At 31.9% G+C, this 17,048-nt stretch overlaps 7 protein-coding genes across 12 annotated transcripts in view; 4 read left to right on the top strand and 3 right to left on the bottom strand.

The window, feature by feature from the left end:
- Eif6 (eukaryotic translation initiation factor 6) overlaps positions 1 to 1,719 on the top strand; it is a 2,841-nt gene extending 1,122 nt beyond the window's left edge. Inside the window, exons 3-6 of the mRNA XM_072896466.1 lie at positions 12 to 187; positions 291 to 467; positions 532 to 713; positions 800 to 1,719. Coding sequence (XP_072752567.1) covers positions 12 to 187; positions 291 to 467; positions 532 to 713; positions 800 to 815 — 551 coding nt within the window. The 3' untranslated portion in view covers positions 816 to 1,719. The remainder of the gene's footprint in view (positions 1 to 11; positions 188 to 290; positions 468 to 531; positions 714 to 799) is intronic.
- On the bottom strand, positions 1,436 to 5,324 carry LOC140667980 (uncharacterized). Of its 2 annotated transcripts, none has more exons than XM_072896454.1 (10): positions 4,943 to 5,324; positions 3,932 to 4,823; positions 3,607 to 3,849; positions 3,269 to 3,542; positions 2,904 to 3,181; positions 2,668 to 2,811; positions 2,337 to 2,580; positions 2,036 to 2,178; positions 1,800 to 1,935; positions 1,436 to 1,718 (listed from the first exon to the last, which is right to left on the bottom strand). In XM_072896454.1, exons 2-10 carry the CDS (start codon positions 4,820 to 4,822, stop codon positions 1,537 to 1,539), a joined length of 2,535 nt encoding a protein of 844 aa, XP_072752555.1. In that variant the 5' UTR covers position 4,823; positions 4,943 to 5,324; the 3' UTR covers positions 1,436 to 1,536. The 2 variants fall into 2 exon arrangements, with proteins under 2 accessions (XP_072752555.1, XP_072752554.1); XM_072896453.1 differs by having other exon boundaries at positions 3,607 to 3,858; positions 4,943 to 5,322.
- Positions 5,325 to 5,443: 119 nt separating this feature from the next.
- Positions 5,444 to 7,491, top strand: Amx (TM2 domain-containing protein 3 almondex). The gene is made up of 6 exons (XM_072896467.1): positions 5,444 to 6,107; positions 6,330 to 6,397; positions 6,469 to 6,615; positions 6,722 to 6,843; positions 6,922 to 7,065; positions 7,151 to 7,491. Exons 1-6 carry the CDS (start codon positions 6,017 to 6,019, stop codon positions 7,284 to 7,286), a joined length of 708 nt encoding a protein of 235 aa, XP_072752568.1. The 5' UTR covers positions 5,444 to 6,016; the 3' UTR covers positions 7,287 to 7,491.
- A 389-nt stretch (positions 7,492 to 7,880) lies between these two features.
- Ints14 (integrator complex subunit 14) lies at positions 7,881 to 10,512 on the top strand. Of its 2 annotated transcripts, XM_072896465.1 has the most exons (7): positions 7,881 to 8,427; positions 8,514 to 8,835; positions 8,928 to 9,139; positions 9,267 to 9,521; positions 9,596 to 9,925; positions 10,016 to 10,260; positions 10,389 to 10,512. In XM_072896465.1, the coding sequence occupies exons 1-6, from the start codon at positions 8,251 to 8,253 to the stop codon at positions 10,238 to 10,240; spliced, it is 1,521 nt and encodes a 506-aa protein (XP_072752566.1). In that variant the 5' UTR covers positions 7,881 to 8,250; the 3' UTR covers positions 10,241 to 10,260; positions 10,389 to 10,512. The 2 variants fall into 2 exon arrangements, with proteins under 2 accessions (XP_072752566.1, XP_072752565.1); XM_072896464.1 differs by lacking the exon at positions 10,389 to 10,512 and having other exon boundaries at positions 10,016 to 10,335.
- Positions 10,513 to 10,525: 13 nt separating this feature from the next.
- On the bottom strand, positions 10,526 to 11,804 carry LOC140667986 (pyroglutamyl-peptidase 1). Its single transcript, XM_072896468.1, has 2 exons — positions 10,991 to 11,804; positions 10,526 to 10,906 (listed from the first exon to the last, which is right to left on the bottom strand). Exons 1-2 carry the CDS (start codon positions 11,207 to 11,209, stop codon positions 10,526 to 10,528), a joined length of 600 nt encoding a protein of 199 aa, XP_072752569.1. The 5' UTR covers positions 11,210 to 11,804.
- Positions 11,805 to 12,394: 590 nt separating this feature from the next.
- LOC140667982 (annexin B9) lies at positions 12,395 to 16,081 on the bottom strand. Of its 4 annotated transcripts, none has more exons than XM_072896459.1 (9): positions 15,943 to 16,081; positions 15,493 to 15,549; positions 14,666 to 15,235; positions 14,331 to 14,507; positions 14,026 to 14,230; positions 13,795 to 13,947; positions 13,532 to 13,705; positions 13,274 to 13,455; positions 12,395 to 13,184 (listed from the first exon to the last, which is right to left on the bottom strand). In XM_072896459.1, the coding sequence occupies exons 2-9, from the start codon at positions 15,508 to 15,510 to the stop codon at positions 13,134 to 13,136; spliced, it is 1,530 nt and encodes a 509-aa protein (XP_072752560.1). In that variant the 5' UTR covers positions 15,511 to 15,549; positions 15,943 to 16,081; the 3' UTR covers positions 12,395 to 13,133. The 4 variants fall into 4 exon arrangements, with proteins under 4 accessions (XP_072752560.1, XP_072752561.1, XP_072752563.1 ...); XM_072896460.1 differs by lacking the exon at positions 15,943 to 16,081 and adding an exon at positions 15,802 to 15,918; XM_072896462.1 differs by lacking the exon at positions 14,666 to 15,235.
- Positions 16,082 to 16,198: 117 nt separating this feature from the next.
- The window catches only part of LOC140667981 (uncharacterized), a 39,978-nt gene continuing 39,128 nt past the window's right edge, over positions 16,199 to 17,048 (top strand). Inside the window, exon 1 of the mRNA XM_072896455.1 lies at positions 16,199 to 16,240. Coding sequence (XP_072752556.1) covers positions 16,208 to 16,240 — 33 coding nt within the window. The 5' untranslated portion in view covers positions 16,199 to 16,207. The remainder of the gene's footprint in view (positions 16,241 to 17,048) is intronic.

Raw genomic sequence — 17,048 nt, 5'->3', positions numbered from 1 at the left:
TTACAATACAGGGAATAAAAATGGATTATTAGTGCCAAATACAACAACAGATACAGAATTGCAACACATTCGGAATTCGTTACCAGATAATGTAAAAGTACGAAGAGTAGAAGAGAGGCTTTCTGCTCTCGGCAATGTTATAACATGCAACGATTACGTCGCTTTAGTTCATCCAGATTTGGATAAGGTAAGGTCTTTGATATACTTTCTGTCATAATTAATAGAAAATTTTTCGTACTTAGAATATATGTTAATTTAGTAAGTATAATTTTGCAATTTTAACTGTGCAGGAAACTGAAGAAATTTTAGCTGATATCTTGAACGTGGAAGTATTTAGGCAAACTGTTGCAAGCAATGTGCTTGTTGGATCATATTCCATTTTGTCCAATCAAGGTGGTTTGGTGCATCCAAATATGTCTATACAGGAACAAGATGAATTATCCTCTCTTTTACAAGTTCCACTTGCGGTAAGACAAGCGGAAAGTGATTTGCGTGATTTTCTTTGCTTTCAATTGGATAATTACATTTTAGACTGGAACAGTGAATAGAGGTAGCAACGTGATTGCAGCAGGCATGGTTGTAAATGATTGGGTTGCTTTTTGTGGCATGGATACCACTTCAACAGAAATTGCTCGTATCGAGAACGTTTTTAAACTTAATGAAGCTAATCCAACTCCTATTACAACAAGTATGCGTGCACCTTTTATAGAAAGGTAAGATCTTCAAGATTAGATATAAATAATAATATACAATTATATATTAATTCTTTCATATAACAAAAACTTTTTTATCATTTTAGTATGTCGGACTTGTAAAAAAATAAGAACTCTAAAAATAAGCATTGGAGATACACTGAATTATATTATGTACAGAAAACTCAATATTTATGTCTCAAACGTCTGCACAAAATTATTCTTTCGTCAACATATCTAAGACGAGCACTTCTCTGCGATTCTGACATGATAAGTGTAAGAAGGTTCTCTATATTAAAATTTATATATACGAAATATAACAGTTTTTCTTTTGTTACACAATTACCAAGATACTGTTATGAACTTGTACAGTTCATTACTAGTCATTATTGACTATATATGTACATTTTTATTAAGAAAAAAGAAAAGGAATAGAAAAAAAGAGTAAGATGAGTAATGGAAAATCAAATTACTTATATCACTTTTTTCTTTATAGAAATAATATGTATAATCTGAACAATTTATCAGTGTAAATCCCTGTTTGCAACTACATGAAATATCATACATGAAAACTTAATCTCTGTAGCTTATATTTAATACAATCAATTAATATCTGCATATAAACAGAAATATTATATTGAAATATATTTTAATCAATAATATCTTCTCTTTGAATACAAACGCGATCTGTGTCAAAAATGTAAATTATTTCTATCCTGTTGGTTTTTACATAGTACATAAAAATGAACTATGAATAAGGGCATTGTACGTGGACTAGCCTGCTAATAAAAATGTATTATAAATCAAGTGGGCCAGTCCGTTTTATTAATTTTGATCAATAAGACTAGAGTAGTGGTAGTTGTTCTGCATGTAATAATTCGGTAGCTGCGGCAGAATCTGCACACATAACCAATGTAATGCCTGCTTGATAAGATGCTGGAATACGAATGTGAGTCATTCCGGTACTCGTGTTGTTAGGTTGTTGTCTTCGGCTCATTGATTCACGCACCATATTTACAACTTGTCCTGTTGCCAAAAATATTTTATTAAATTATTTTATTAAAATTATTACTGATTTTACTAATAGAAATAGTATATATAATGTACCAAGAACGTTAAGTTTCCGCCATTTCTGGTCCATTTTCGCAAGTGATGTTAGATCTGTATTTGCATTCCAATGTGCTAGAACGTCTGTTTTTCGTATTAACAGAATACTGGGACTAACTAATTGATGCCATACGAGCTAAAATCATGTTACAAAAATAAGATTTTAATCAAACGTAGTAGCTAAGCAACAACTTGGTGCTGTTATGTATTTGCGTCAATTAATCAATTATACGAACCTGTTCGGGTAGACATTCTAGAGGATTTGTTAAATATATGCCCGCCTGTCCTACGCCGAATATCATTTGATGATGCCATGCATCTGGTATATCGCAACCTTCTCCGCAATGTTGTAAATTCAATGTTGCAATTGGTGCAGCACCTGAAGAATATAACAAAAAATTATATCCTTTGAAGTTTATCATATTTATTTGATAAAATATATCTACTAAAATTATATATTATTCTTTAAATATTATTTTCTTTAGAAATAATATTAAATATTTAATCTTTTATTTTCTAATGTTTTTAATTTCTCACCTCGGGAAATCCAATAATGTAACCAATGAGATAATGACACTTTTCTTTCTGGATAAAATGCAAAGAATTTTGTTACAGCTGCGCCATTTGTAGATAGCGATATACCTCGTGCTATATCTTTATGAGTTGCTCCTGCTACCGATCGACTGACAAGGTATCTCGGTAGCGGTACACCCAGTTCTCTCAACCTCGTATTTACACCTTTTACTAATACTTCCAGAGAAAATGATACATTTAAGGCCAGCTAAAAACAGATGGTACATGCACGTAAAATCGAACCATTGTAACATTTATATGTTTTTACAATTTCTGCATATATTACAATATGTACCAAAGCATTAATTGCAGATGTAGCACCACAGGCAGAGGTACCAATTTGTGTTACTTGTTTCATTGTAGCTTCTTGCTCACTCCATAGCATTACCTTTTCCACTGGTGGTAATCCATCCAATCGTTCATTACACAGTTCGTTTTCCTATATTCAAATAGTGTTTAAAATTTAATAATGTATTGTTTGATTTTTAAAATTAATCTATATTATCTTTAATAATATATATATATATTAACCAGATTGGAATCACCACTTTGATTAAACGCAGCTTGCTTATTGAGCATTAGTTTCTTAGCCATCATTCTATGGTAAAGTGTAGAACTAAGATTAACTTTTCTGGCATTCAAAGTGGAATTGTCCGGAACAGACGCTGACGAGGGCTCGACCCATAATTCAGAATCCGAATCTCTATTATCACCGGGTGAAATAAGATCACCACTCGTGTTATGATAACCATAAGATTCGCGTAATGGACAACCCGTGTTACGATAGAGTGTCGCACTATCCCATCTTCCTATAAATTGAATATAATGTATGAAATATCTTATATAATAATACAATTACAACTTGTATTGCAGAGTAAGATAGTAAGAGATTATACCAGTTCCAGTGCTAGTACTGGGCATCCATGGAGCGGAATAAGTTGGTTTCGTACTCTGTTCTATTGTAGATTGATTACTTGCACATTGCTGGAAATTTGTATGATTAACGTTCTGTGTACTTTGTTTTGAAGTCTGCGGCATAGCCAGCAAACCTTGTCTAGACACAACTTTTCCACTGCTCAGATCGTTTAATACAGGGTCTGATTCTATATTATCTAATGCTATATTCTGTATATCTTCATTTATAGAGGCCAAATCGCTATCTCCAGTATCCTGAAGTGAAAAAGAAAAAAAGATTACTCTCGGATTCAATCTCATATTATAACAAATAACTTGCCTGTTCGCAAGAAGGCCCAGGATCAAAGTCCATTTCTAAAAAATCCATCTCTGGACTCGATCTACCACTATGATTCTGTCCCTCTGCTTCGTGATTCTCTGCACGACCCTGATGTAATTCTTCCTGTTGATCTAAATGGATTACATCATCATTCCCCTTATAGGTATAGATACAATAGTCTTCTCCATCAGACATATCCCCTTCGTTTCCAGAGCTAGAATCCATTCGTTCCACTTGTTCTCTCTGTGAAACCTAAAAGTAGAAATTTAAATTCTAAGAATACAATACAAACACTCGGCTACACAATCCATGGTACAAAACCTACCCTCTGTATTCCACTAGGTCCAGCAACTTCTCTACTGCCATTGATATTAGGTCTTAAAAAACAACAAGTTCCTTGACTTGTTGAACCTATACTACCACCTATATTATTCAGTATACGTTTAGATCCATAGGACTTTGATGTCCAGGAAGAGTCGGCCTCCGGACTAGAATCTGAACTGCAAGAAACTTTCGAAGGACATTTCTCTATGGCAGATGCATAATCCACATTGTTTTTCATGTCTATGTCATCATTGGGTTTATTTGTTGATAAATTAGGAGACATTAATGGCGCATTTAACATAGATACACTTGAATGTAACATAGCACTGGTGGTTGCAGTAGAATTAAGAATGGTCGATGCTAAGTTATGATTGAGATGCGTATTCACTTGAGTGGAAGATAGATTCAAGTGCATTTGAGACTTAGGCAGATTCAATGTGCTTGCATTCGTGACAGTCTTAAGCTTCAATTGACAATTGACAGCATTGGTGTTTGCAGTCTGAGGCTTGATGTTGGCGGTGTTTGTAAACATGGAAGATATGTTCACGTTTGACATGTCTTGAGAAACATTCTGTTCCAAAGAATTGGCACAATCAGATATGGGAACTTGTTGGGTTTTCGTCCCATTGGAAAACATGACGGAGGTTTTGACAGATGGTAACACAAGCTTGATATCGTTGCTGTTATTGTTCAATCTCAACTCTTCCACAGCATCTCCATTTTCCAGCTGTACTTTGGACGTCATAGCGCCCTGATCCATGGATTGGTTATCATTCTTTAAACCGACTCCATCCATTTTGATCTTTGCTTTGCCTTGATTATTTCCATCGTTCTCCTCTGAATTCATATTATTCTCGTCGATCAAACCAGTGGAAATTACATTACATAGCATCCTACAAACGAATATACACAATATATCATAAGGATATTCTCATAGATATTTTTCTCATAACGAAGGAAATCTCTTATTCTTCTTATCGATTGCGTTGATTGTCATAAAATTGCTGCTTACCGATACAAAATTACCCGCTGAAAATCGAGCAACGGTAGAAACTCGGCGGTGTTTTTTTCGAAATTGCCAAGCTTTGGGAAAAAATATGCCTCAGCTGCGTGGTTAGGCAAAGATTTTTACATACACTTTCTTCCGGCCGTAACTAGGCTAAACAGACAGGAAAAAGCGTATCACTTGCGCGAGCCTCGTAAAAAGGAGATGTATTTCTCTTGTAGGAAAAAAAACACTTCTCCGTTAAGCGAAACTATTGAAACACCTTGCTAACATTTTAACGTCTTGTATTAGTACCGGAAGTCAGCTGATTGTCGGAAACGAGCGTATAGCGTATGTACAATATACACGCGAAACTTCGCTATCGCTCGTTACTTTTTTTCTTTTTTTCCTTTTTAACTCTTTACCATTTGTCTACTGCTTTTCATTTTCTTATTTCCTTTTATTTATTGACGAGACTTTTTTTTTTTTTTTTTAAAGCGATCACTTGCGATGTGAATAAATTCTGTCGTGATTTATCTCGCAGTAGAAACGTGTCAACGTTCGTTTCGTCATGTTTGTCATATGTATCTCGGTATTATTTAATATTATTAATATCACTTTTAGATTACATTAAAAATGTGAGGAGATTGATTCAAACAAGGTATCGGGGGGAAAAAATCAAGTCAAATATATGAATATATTAGAGTAAACGAGGTAGCGAATCTGATTGGTTACACCATGTTGTTATCTCCTGTCCTATTAGCACTCGTTCATAGATATGTACATACATACATATTTTCATTTTGTGTATCAGTGTTTATAGATAATTTTATTGACGCAGAGAGCAATACGAAAAATAGTAAGAAGTTAAGAAGAGAATTATGTTCGGTCACAATTAGACAGATGAGTTTATCACGTTCCCTCCCTGTCAAATGTATTGAAGACTATTAATGACGCGAAATGTGTATATACTCAACGCTATCGCGTATCTTGATTTCATATATTTAAATGTACGAATAAACTTGGGAATTGAGATGCATATGTAGCGAGTTTTTGACGAGTGGAATACCCGGCACCTGGTGAAACGAATTCTTGCACAAAATGAACGTTGTTCGGATCAATTCGAGGAACGTGATATTCCTTTTTATAGCGCTTCTGTCATCCTCCGCCGAGGAAACTCACACAGGTCACGGTGAGCAAATTTGTCATTTGCTTGTATCGAGCATTGGCGTGATATATAAAGTGACAACCCATGTGAAATTTTGATAAAATTTAGACAATATGAATACAAAAATTATCATAGATACGTCAAATATATTAATGTAGGACTGCTAAAAATAATATAAATCATATAAATATTTTTTCATACATATATGTATATTAATATTTGATATGCTTATTATAATTATTGCAGAGACCCTGAGCACCTTTACTATAAAAGAAGCTAATGTAAATACTACACCAGCCTACAGTAGCAAGAAGGTGAGGTTTTTTAATTTCAACTGATGATTTCATATATTGATACAAATATAAACTGGATTATTAATTTACAGGAGGAAATAACTGGTTTGTGTGGTCCAAGTGGGATACTTTGTACTAAATTGAGTGGAGAATGTCTAAAATGCAATTTAAGTTATAATTGTATATATGGTGCTGTCTATTTCGCACACTGTTCTGTAATGGAACATGTTGATTGTGTAGTATGTAAAATTTGTTTTTTGTTGGAGAAGTTTAGAATTATGTAACATATTGAGATATATAATTGGTTTATATATTAAATTATTATAATGCTTTATTTTTTGACAGGGTAAGAAATCTTTTTCAAAGAAATATATATGTCGTTATTGTTATCAAACTGATCACTGGGAACATCAGTGCCATCAGAAAAATTCCTGTAGCTCAGTAGCATCTCCGCAGCAATATTATAGGTTTGTACTAATCCTTAGGTCCATTATATATTGTTTATAATAATATAATAATACTAACAGATAATATTTTTGTTGTAGAACAAACTGTACAGTAAATGATGACATATTGTGTCTGGGTAGACGTAAGTTTATGAAAAACTTGCCTTGCAACTGGACAGTTGGATATCGATGGTCTACAGCTCTGATATTGAGCATTACTCTTGGAGGATTTGGTGCTGACAGGTATATTGATTTTGCAAAACAGTATTATTTAAAATATAACTAGTTAATTAAAATTTATTGATAAAATGTTTATTAAATGCTGCAGGTTTTATTTAGGACACTGGCAAGAAGGCATTGGTAAGCTTTTCAGCTTTGGTGGACTAGGTGTATGGACTTTAATCGATGTAATATTAATTTCTATGAGATATTTAGGTCCTGCTGATGGTTCTTTGTATATTTAGATTGTTAATAAGGCAAGGAAAATTAATAAGGAAAGTCTCATTTTAATTTATTATAATTTATTGCAATTTTTGTAATTTCTTATAAAGTACAGCAATATGTTACATTTGTTGTGATTTAAAATGAACTAAGTGATAATAGTTAATTTGATACATGTGATGTTTATAAACGTATATATTCCGTTTTTATAAAAATAAAATTTATATTTGTTCTGCTATAATAATTTTTTTCTAAATCTAGAGTTTTCACAATCTGCAATTTTTTAAATAGTGATTAAGACATTATATATATATAAAATTTTTAGACAAAATTTTTGTACAAATAATAAAATATCTGAAAGAGAAAGAGAGAGAAGAAAGTATGTTTGATGTTTGTATAAATTCAACGAAAGTGTAATGAAAGTCTTAAATATATGCGTGTAATGAATTTAAAGATTTAATTTATGTATAAAAAAAGAAAATATTTCTAGAAATATCATCAGTTTCTTTTTAATTTGTATATTTTGTCACATTTATTACATATATAAACAATTACGTAAAGAAGAGGAATAAGAGCAAAATATCTTTTGAATAGATTTAAAAATCAGAGTAGTAGTATATATATATATATGTGTGTGTGATATGTGTGGTGTGAAAAAACACCGGCGTATGACAGCGTTGAGAATTGCATTAACATTACGTGGAAGCGTTTCATAAAATTGCTAATTATTTTATTTGAAGCAAGCAGAATTTGCTCTTCACAAAAAAGAACAAATTAATACACTTTTCAAACTTTAATTATACATCGTGAATTTTTACATAACCTATGCTGTATGTGAAATACATACGTACATTGTTTACAGAAGAGTTTTAAGAGAATATACATTTAAAAACTATAATTGTGTGGGCCAATAAAAATATAATATAATGAGAATCTTAGTCAATCTCTGATATTTAATCAATATTCTTGAAGCTTTTATTTGTCAAAATGCCTACAGTTATAGCATTAGATGTTTCTTTATCGATGAGAAGACCCGTATTGACAAATGGAACGAATGATAATTTACAAAATGAGCCATTGACCCGGCACCATTTAGCAGTGCATGGCATAAACGCTCTGTTACATTACTTGCAAGTTAATTCAAAGCTGGAATTTGTGTCACTGGTAAGAATAAGCTAATGCGATGATGGGTTCTTTCAGGGACAATAGATATATTAATATGTCTACATGTGATGCATTATAAATTTCAGATTGTATTTTCATCGTTATATGAAGTTGTTTGTCCTTTCACTCGCGACTATGACAGTATACGAGCAAAACTACAAACTATCGAGGAATGGGACAAGACATGTATTGAAGGAGCACTACACGGTGTTAATAATGTAATTATGGCAGAATGGAGCAATGCTACTGCTTGCCAAGTGATATTAATTACAGATGGCAATCCTGGCATAGGGCTGATGTCTTTGGGCGATTCTTTAAATTCTTTAAATGTCACGCGAGATATGAACTTTCCACTACCTTTCCCATATCCAGGAAAATTAAGTATAGTGTGCATTGGATCACAGCAAGGTAAGTTAAAAACTGTATATATTTTGTTTTTACATATATATTTGAATATATTATTTAATTAGATCATATATTTATTTTTTCAATATTTTCAGATCCTAGTTTACAGGCTGGTTTACCTCTCTATCAACGTTTAGTTGATTTAGCTGGTGGTGACAGCATTGTTCTAGTTCCAGAATCACCACTTAATAAATATTCTGTCGCTGCTTGTTTTCAAAAACTGGCTGAAGCAAATTACGTTTCCTTCCAAGGCTATCTAAAGTGCGGCCATTTAGGCTCTCGCATTTTATTGTCACCAGCTCCTATGGTAATAATAAGTATCACAAGACAACACATTAAATAAATCGTGAATAATTATGTAGATAAATCGTGAATAATTATATAAATAAATCGTGACTAATTATAATTATAATTGCTTCTTATACATGTTTTAGCCTTATACAAAGAAGACGGACTTTGAATTAGTCTCAGGTCTGGTAATATCAAAAACTATAGAAATATGCGGATTTATATCCGTAAGTGATGTCGGTAGTCCAAGTTCCATTTCTAGACATTTAGTGTTACCATTAGCAACAGAAAAAACTCCAAGCATGCAGGGTATATCGTTAGAAGAGGATTCAGATACAGATGAAAATGGAGACGAGGGAAAAATGCCATCTTTTTGTGTATTGCTTCATGGAGCATTGAAGGTAATGTCTTTAGAAATTTAGTAATTATTTTTTTTGTAGTTGTGAACTATAATAGAATTGATTATATTTTATAGGTAGAAAATATGGCAGCCCTCTGTTTATTGAACAATGAGTGGTATGGATTTATATATTCCTGGGCAGATACTAAGAAGAAGTCTAATTTAATGTTAACAGTATTAGAACCAGGATCCGATGTTGTTCCGTGGTTAGGCAATTTCAGCAATTTAGGCCCACTAGATTCGGCTATAAGTTCCCCAGTCAATTTTCCAGTGAGACCAGCTGAAAAAAGAAGTTATACCCAAAATTCTCCTTCATGGATTCGCCAAGTCGGTTTACAATCTGATATTCAGAAAATATTAAGACACGCGAGAAAATTACCAGAGAAGACCCAAAACTTTTATAAGGTAAATTATAAATAACAAACAAAAATATTCTATATAGTTTGAATAATCATAATTTTGAAATAATTATTTTATATATTTATGATCGCACAGGAGGTAAACAGATTACGACGCGCAGCAGTATCAATAGGCTTTATCGAGTTGTTAGAAGGATTAGCCTGCATCTTAGAGCGAGAATGTACATTGCTACCGCCGAATCTGAATCCCGATTGTACAATCCAAATGGGACACGTTGCATTAATGATCAGAAAACCAGAATTCCTTGAACTTAGATACAATATTCCACCTGCACGGACAAAATTTCAAAGTGGATCGTGAGTTGCAATATACAGCAACTGGTGTGTTATTACATTTGATTCAAATATTTGATATGTATACAGCAAAAATAAAATTTTTATTTTTATTTCATACAATATATAACATATTACATTATTTTACATCGTTTAGCTAATTTTTTCATTTTTAGGTATATATCAATTCACACATGTAAGAAAATACATATCAAGTATATTATAAGTTTTATACAATTATAGTTTTATCATATATATACAATTATTAACACAGGAAGACAATACATGATTAGATTAAGATTATTTGTTATATTTAAAAATTTCTTATTAAATGGCATAAAATATCATACAAGCCTTTAGCAGTTTGTATACTTGAATACTTGTCCAAATCTGGAACATGCACAAATAGGGTCTTTGTTGGCTCAATAGCGAGAGATTGATAATATATATATTCACACAAATATCTGCCAGCATTGTGTGAGAAACAAGCTTTGCATTTATGTTTCTCAAAATTTTTATTCACATTATCACAAAGTTTCTTGATGTCTATGCCAGTTTCTAAGATATTACATTCAATACTTGTTTCATCAGGACACTTGCTATCTATATCAAATCTATTATAGCCATTGCTGCAAGCATGACACTCTATTGTTAAAGATGCAGCTACACACGACACACCCACATGTACGACAATCTAAAACAATGAAATTTGATGGAAATATATTAAACAAGTGGATAATTCATAAATATGTGAGTTCATATACAATATACTGCTTACCATAGGATTGTGTTTCTTCCAAAGCTGAGGGATCTCAGTAGATACATAATCATATGATACGGGAATTTCTTTTGTGATAAGTTTAATGTTAGAGAACTCTTTGGAATCTACCCACAGTTTTTGCAATTCCTTCACTGCTTCCCAACTTGCGTTTATCATGTATTTATCAAAGGGGCCAAAACCCGTAACTAAAATCGCACATTCGGAATCTACATCCATTTTGCAAATATAATTCGAATCTCGTGACAGACTAATTAACTCGACAAGCTTCAACTTAACGCTTATAAGTTAATTTTACCAGTTTATCAATGTTATCGCCAGACTGATATACGACTATTGTATTAAGACAAATACGCGTGTGAATGATTTATTAATTTAAGAAAGTTTAGAATAAATAGTCTCTATGATTATCACCCGATAGTTATCGCAATTACGTGTAATTAAATTTTAAAAAATTATAAAAGGACCATGATCTCACGATTTATTCACATCGTAACCTAATAAAATGTAATCAATCATTTCCCTCCCTCATATATATTTGTCATAACGATTAAAATTCGGAAATGATCAAGGAGAAAAAAGTATTGGTCTATGCCATGTAATTGAGTGCATTTCATGTTATAACTGTGTTTACGTGGCAAAAAATGTCATCGGTTTGACGTTTGACGTTTGACGTTGACATGTGTTTCAAGCGATAAAATAGATGTACATACGTATACGACGTTAGAGTACGTGAAAAAAACATTGTTAAAGAATGACACCGTGCGACCTCTATCAGGATTCTTTCTGATACTAATTACAATTACATTTCAATATGTATTTCGATTGCCGCCATTGCGATACTTCGAGAATCACAATATCTTCGACAGATTTCAAATCGCGATCAGTGTGGAACGCATAATATGGATTCGCAGATTCAAATCATACACATTTCTCACAATTATTGTGCTAAAACTATTCTTTGTGAAAAGTTATCAAAAGTATCTTATAAAGTATGTGCTTGAACATAATGTGAGTACTGTGTACAATTACTATAATATTAATGTTGCTTTTTACAGAGAGATGTCGGCGATTTAAGTGCCCGAAAAAAGAGAAAGAGAGAGAGAGGGAGGGAGTCTTTTTTTTCAAGTTTAACACCTGCACCAAAAGATTATCATTATCCACGCTTGGTTGTAACTTCGCCACACGAACGAATCCTTGAAAGGCTTAGAGAAAGAAAACGCTGATAACGAAGTAAATATAAATATTGATTTATTTAAAAATATTAACATTTCTAATGATAAAAATGAATCTTAAAGATTACCGACTTAACAAATATAGTGATATTCACAAATATGTAAGCATGCACATACACTCTACTTAGCCTATGGATCTTTGGGAGCATTTCATTAATGATTTGAGATCTTATTTTGCTTATACATATACCAGTTAAAATTTTTATTCGTATAGATATAGTAAATACAATAATTGAAACAGTGGAAATGTTATAATAATGGAAAATATACATATATCCAATAATTTGAATATACATTTTTTTATAGACATAGAATTTTTTTTATAAATATATAATAAAGTTTTTCTTTATATAAATATATTTATGTAATTGTATATAATATATTAGAAAAAATATTCATATATTTTTTTTCTTATAATTCTCACACATTTATAAATTATTTTCAAATCTGTAAAATACACATTTTTTTCATAATATCACATGACAAAAGGCATGTAGATTCTTACGTAAAAATATTCTCAATACAAATTGAGATTCATCGTTAATGCACATATGCGTTGGCAAGATTCTTAAGTATTTATCTGTCATCATTGCTATTTCATATAAAGCATTTATAATACATAGGAACATTCATAGAATATTTCATAAAATATTTGATAGAAGATTACGAATTAAATGCCTGTACCATAAAACATGTATAAAGCAATTTTTTAAAATATAAATTTGTGTATAAAAATGAGTTAATATTCTTTAAAATATATATGGGCTATATTATTGTTAGACTAACAAAGAAGATAAAGAAAGGTAAAAAGTTAGTACAGTGTACGTATTATATGTAAAACGATGAACGATAAATGCAATGAAACAAGTGTCATTTACGAAACTTGTTCATATATGATGGAAAATATTTTATGATATTAGTGCCAATAAGCATTTTTTGTAATGTCCCGAACAGTCACCCTGAAAAAACAATAGAAAGAAAGGAAAATTAGATCTCAAATACAAATGTATATATTGATATATAATTGCAATATTTTAACATAACTCACAGATATAAAATCTTCCAGTGATTCTCCATACTGTTGGAGAAACACATTTTTTATTTCACCCATATCTACTTCACAGCGCGTCACAACTAGACGGATAAGACGACTATCGTCCGTACCAAGGCCTTTCATGCTTTTGTACAATTGTTCAGCAAAGAAAGAAGCTCTATATTTGACGCATTTCACTGTTGAAATAATATTTATTTTAATCTAGAGAATATTTTCTTCCATATATATTCACAATTTATTATATATACTAACCAATTGCAAGGAGACCCTTTTTAATATCGCCAGAAAATTCATTTTCAATCGCAGTCTCGATGTCATGACCTGTTATATTTTGATATTCTATAAATATCTGTCGCAATTGTTGTAAGTTTCTTTGGACGAGAATTGCGTTAAAAGTAGACTCATCTGTACCAAAACGCAGCTCCCCTGTAATATTAATATTATATTATTTACACAACATTAAAACAAGAAAATGGAACATCAATGGCTATACTTAAATATTTTGTACTAATTACCAGCTTGTAAAAGTTGTCTAGCATCTTCCATTGCAGCAGCCTGATTCACATTAAATGATTCGTCTCTATTGGCACAACACAATGATACCATCAAGCGTTTGAAATTTCCAGATGTATCAGAAATCAAATCATCCTCCAATGTTCTTCCATACACTATAATTATTAAATAATGCAGTAGATAAACACAAAATAATATTATTTTATAATTTTGATATTTTTTAGTCAACTTACTTCCTTCATATGCTTGCTTAATAATGGAAATTTCATGATTAGACATAGTACACAATACTTCAATGAGTACTGTTTCATCGGTACCAAGACCAGACATTGCGTCATGAAGTTCTTTTGCATAATACTGAGGTAGTGGCATCATCAGAGCAAGAACAAGTTTCTCAAAGTTTCCTGATAGCTCAGATTTTAAATCCTTTATCAGATCCTATTGATAGAAAGATAATATATATATATATATATATATTTTTTTTAATAATATTATACTCCAATTTTATGGAACAAATTTTCCAATTCTTAATCTTTACCTTCCCATAAAGAGTTTTAAATTGAGATGCGATTTCTTGACGTTGCAGGTTAATGCGAGTAGCAAGAATTTGAATAATAGTTTTCTCATCTGTGCCAAATCCCTTCATAGCTTTTCTCAAAGATTCAGCATCGGCTCTAGCATCAAAGCCATCATAAGGTACAACAGTAGGAGACGTCTGTAATAAAAATTCGAAAAAATTTATCAAATGATTTATAGAAATTTAAAATGATTTACAGAATCCAAATGCTTCTTTTTACAACATTAATAATATCTGGACAAAAAAATGTTCACAATATTGTAACTTTCAGAAGTTTTAACTATTTTTGAAATCACCTTAGGCGTAAATCGCTCTTTCCAGGGGGCTGGGGTAGCACCACGTGGAACCATAGTAGGTGGATTAGCAGCGTAAGAATACTTTGAGCCTACCCCCTGCCCCCTGGGATAATTTTCGCCTTGGTATGGGATTGAATTAGTTGTATTAGGTCCAGAAGAATAAGAGAAAGGAGCCATATTGTTAAAACATTCTTTAGCATCTGGTGCTTTTTGAAGATTAGGATACATATTGTAATTTTGCTGCTGTGGATAAGGAGATGGTACAGGCTGGCTAGAATTTGCATTAGATAAATAACTTGGCATGGGCATAGGTTGAGAAGGATATGGCATTTGTTGTGGAGGATAAGCATTGGTTTGTATTGATATGTTGCCAGGAGTAGGATGCATGGCCTGAGTTGGATAAGGAGTTGCTGTCTGAGAATATGGTTGAGGCATGCCAAAAGATACTGGCGGTGCGTTTGAGAAACCCATTGAAGGATAAGATGGATTATTAGGGGCAGAAGGTGCACCAGATGGAGTCCCAAATGATGTTGGTGCTTGGGCTCGTCCCGGCAATTGAACAGGCGGTCCCTTGGATAGATTAAGGTATATAGATAAAGAAACTAATATATCAATCTCATACACAAGCTTCATATTCATCTACTTTCATCAATTAAAAAGCTTATTTTTTCTATTTCATGTTATATATATTCATATTTTTAAACAATAGTGGAAATAAACTAGCCATAGTTTAATAGATAGTATCAAACAAATGTTTCTTTTTTTTATAATATAGAATTAATACAATTTAAAAATAAACTTTTTAATTTTAAGCTAAATGTACTTACTTGATAACCGTAACTCATTTTGTCTGTTCAAGGGTGAAACTGTTGTCACAGAAGAATCTGCATAAAAAAAAACAAAAAACAAAATTACATCTACATCACAGAACCTGTTACCTGTTACATGGTAATTTAACATCACTAATAACAGCATGACATGTATTTTATCGACAGATCGATGCATAAGTATATATATATATATAATAGAAAGCACTCTATGAGAATAGAACAATGGAATTGTTGATATATTGCAATTATTATTTATTCATGAGTTGCCACGTGTCTGTCGCATATGTCACGAATTGGGAGACGCACTTCAAGGAGAAAATTGGAATGGATGATTGGTTACGCCCAACACACAAAGATGTACTCTCGTTACAAAAGACACAGACAAACTGAGGATAAATGATATGTCACACTGGATCTTATATATCATCATTAGCGCTTCATGCTTACCTCAAGTTTTCCACTGAATTCCGTTATTATATGATTACAAGCTTTTGTGTTGGTCAAACGTATGTTATGTAAAAAATGTCGAAACGTCTGAGACGTGCCGCAAGCCGAATCAACTGACGGTTTATAGCGAAGCTAGAAGCTAGACTAGTGTAGTGGCAAGGACGCTAAAGGTGGGAAGGAGATGGATACAACTTCTCTCTCAGCCTCCGCGCCGACTCCACGACGTCACCAAGAATTCCGGGAAAAACGTGTACTATGCTAGTGAATGGAGGGAGATGTCAATGTCACGAATTATAAGGTTAGTGATTTGAAAGGTGAGTGCAAATATAATCATATGATGAAAAAAGATAATTGATAATGTACGCAGAGGGTTTCCCTCCGATGACAGAGTCTCTTTTTATATATTGATCATGATGCCAAATATTGGCGCCTGTACGTAAATATAATATCGTTAGAGAGAGAAGTTAAATATAACGTAATTTAAACAAAATTCACGTGATAATATCATCTGTTTTTCTGAAAATTATTAGCTAACTTTTAAAGTCAAACAGTATATTTAGAAAAAAACAGTTCTATACTCAAACAATATATTTAAGAATAGAGCTTTTATTTATATAAACGTTGCCTGTCCCCCCTCACCCTCTCCTACAAGTCATGCGTTGTCGACACGTGACTAATGACTAATATATATATATATATTACTAACAATGACTTCAACAAACCAATTATATTTTAATGGCTAGAACAATAAGCAACACATACCTATAAAGAGGTTTTACAACATATCTGAATATATGTATGTATATAGCTATGCATATATACAGAACAATGATAATCGAGAATTTCCGATTATAAAATTTAAAAAATAAAAAATTTCTACATTTGTTGAAAGAGTTAAAAAACAAGTTGCCTGTAATTTAATTATAAATTGTACATTTCTCAATATTTTAAGTAAAAAAAAATTAAGATGTTGAGTTTGAGAAATTATAATATTGAAATTAACTGGGAATAGATATTGCGAAATATTGATATCAGTTTAAAGGAAAATTAATATGAGGAAACAAGTTCATATATATATATATTTTATGGGGTTTTCGATAAAAAAG

The sequence above is a fragment of the Anoplolepis gracilipes genome, chromosome 7 (genome assembly GCF_047496725.1).
Source record: "Anoplolepis gracilipes chromosome 7, ASM4749672v1, whole genome shotgun sequence".
Lineage (NCBI taxonomy): Eukaryota > Metazoa > Arthropoda > Insecta > Hymenoptera > Formicidae > Anoplolepis > Anoplolepis gracilipes.
This window is presented reverse-complemented; position numbering and strand designations above follow the sequence as displayed.

Bases quoted from the DNA above. Each gene is read 5' to 3' on its own strand.
- Amx (XM_072896467.1), top strand. From the start codon at position 6,017: ATGAACGTTGTTCGGATCAATTCGAGGAACGTGATATTCCTTTTTATA. The intron at 6,398-6,468 runs GTGAGGTTTTTT...ATTAATTTACAG, and splicing joins CAGCCTACAGTAGCAAGAAG to GAGGAAATAACTGGTTTGTG. The intron at 6,616-6,721 runs GTATGTAAAATT...ATTTTTTGACAG, and splicing joins TGGAACATGTTGATTGTGTA to GGTAAGAAATCTTTTTCAAA.
- LOC140667986 (XM_072896468.1), bottom strand. From the start codon at position 11,209: ATGGATGTAGATTCCGAATGTGCGATTTTAGTTACGGGTTTTGGCCCC. The intron at 10,907-10,990 runs GTAAGCAGTATA...TCATTGTTTTAG, and splicing joins GGAAGAAACACAATCCTATG to ATTGTCGTACATGTGGGTGT.
- LOC140667982 (XM_072896459.1), bottom strand. The intron at 13,948-14,025 runs GTAAGTTGACTA...TAATAATTATAG, and splicing joins TAAGCAAGCATATGAAGGAA to TGTATGGAAGAACATTGGAG. The intron at 13,185-13,273 runs GTGAGTTATGTT...TTGTTTTTTCAG, and splicing joins CACTGGAAGATTTTATATCT to GGTGACTGTTCGGGACATTA.
- Ints14 (XM_072896465.1), top strand. From the start codon at position 8,251: ATGCCTACAGTTATAGCATTAGATGTTTCTTTATCGATGAGAAGACCC. The intron at 9,140-9,266 runs GTAATAATAAGT...TACATGTTTTAG, and splicing joins TATTGTCACCAGCTCCTATG to CCTTATACAAAGAAGACGGA. The intron at 9,522-9,595 runs GTAATGTCTTTA...TATATTTTATAG, and splicing joins TGCTTCATGGAGCATTGAAG to GTAGAAAATATGGCAGCCCT.
- LOC140667980 (XM_072896453.1), bottom strand. From the start codon at position 4,822: ATGCTATGTAATGTAATTTCCACTGGTTTGATCGACGAGAATAATATG. The intron at 2,581-2,667 runs GTACATATTGTA...ATCTGTTTTTAG, and splicing joins CATCTGCAATTAATGCTTTG to CTGGCCTTAAATGTATCATT. The intron at 1,719-1,799 runs GTACATTATATA...TTTTGGCAACAG, and splicing joins GCGGAAACTTAACGTTCTTG to GACAAGTTGTAAATATGGTG.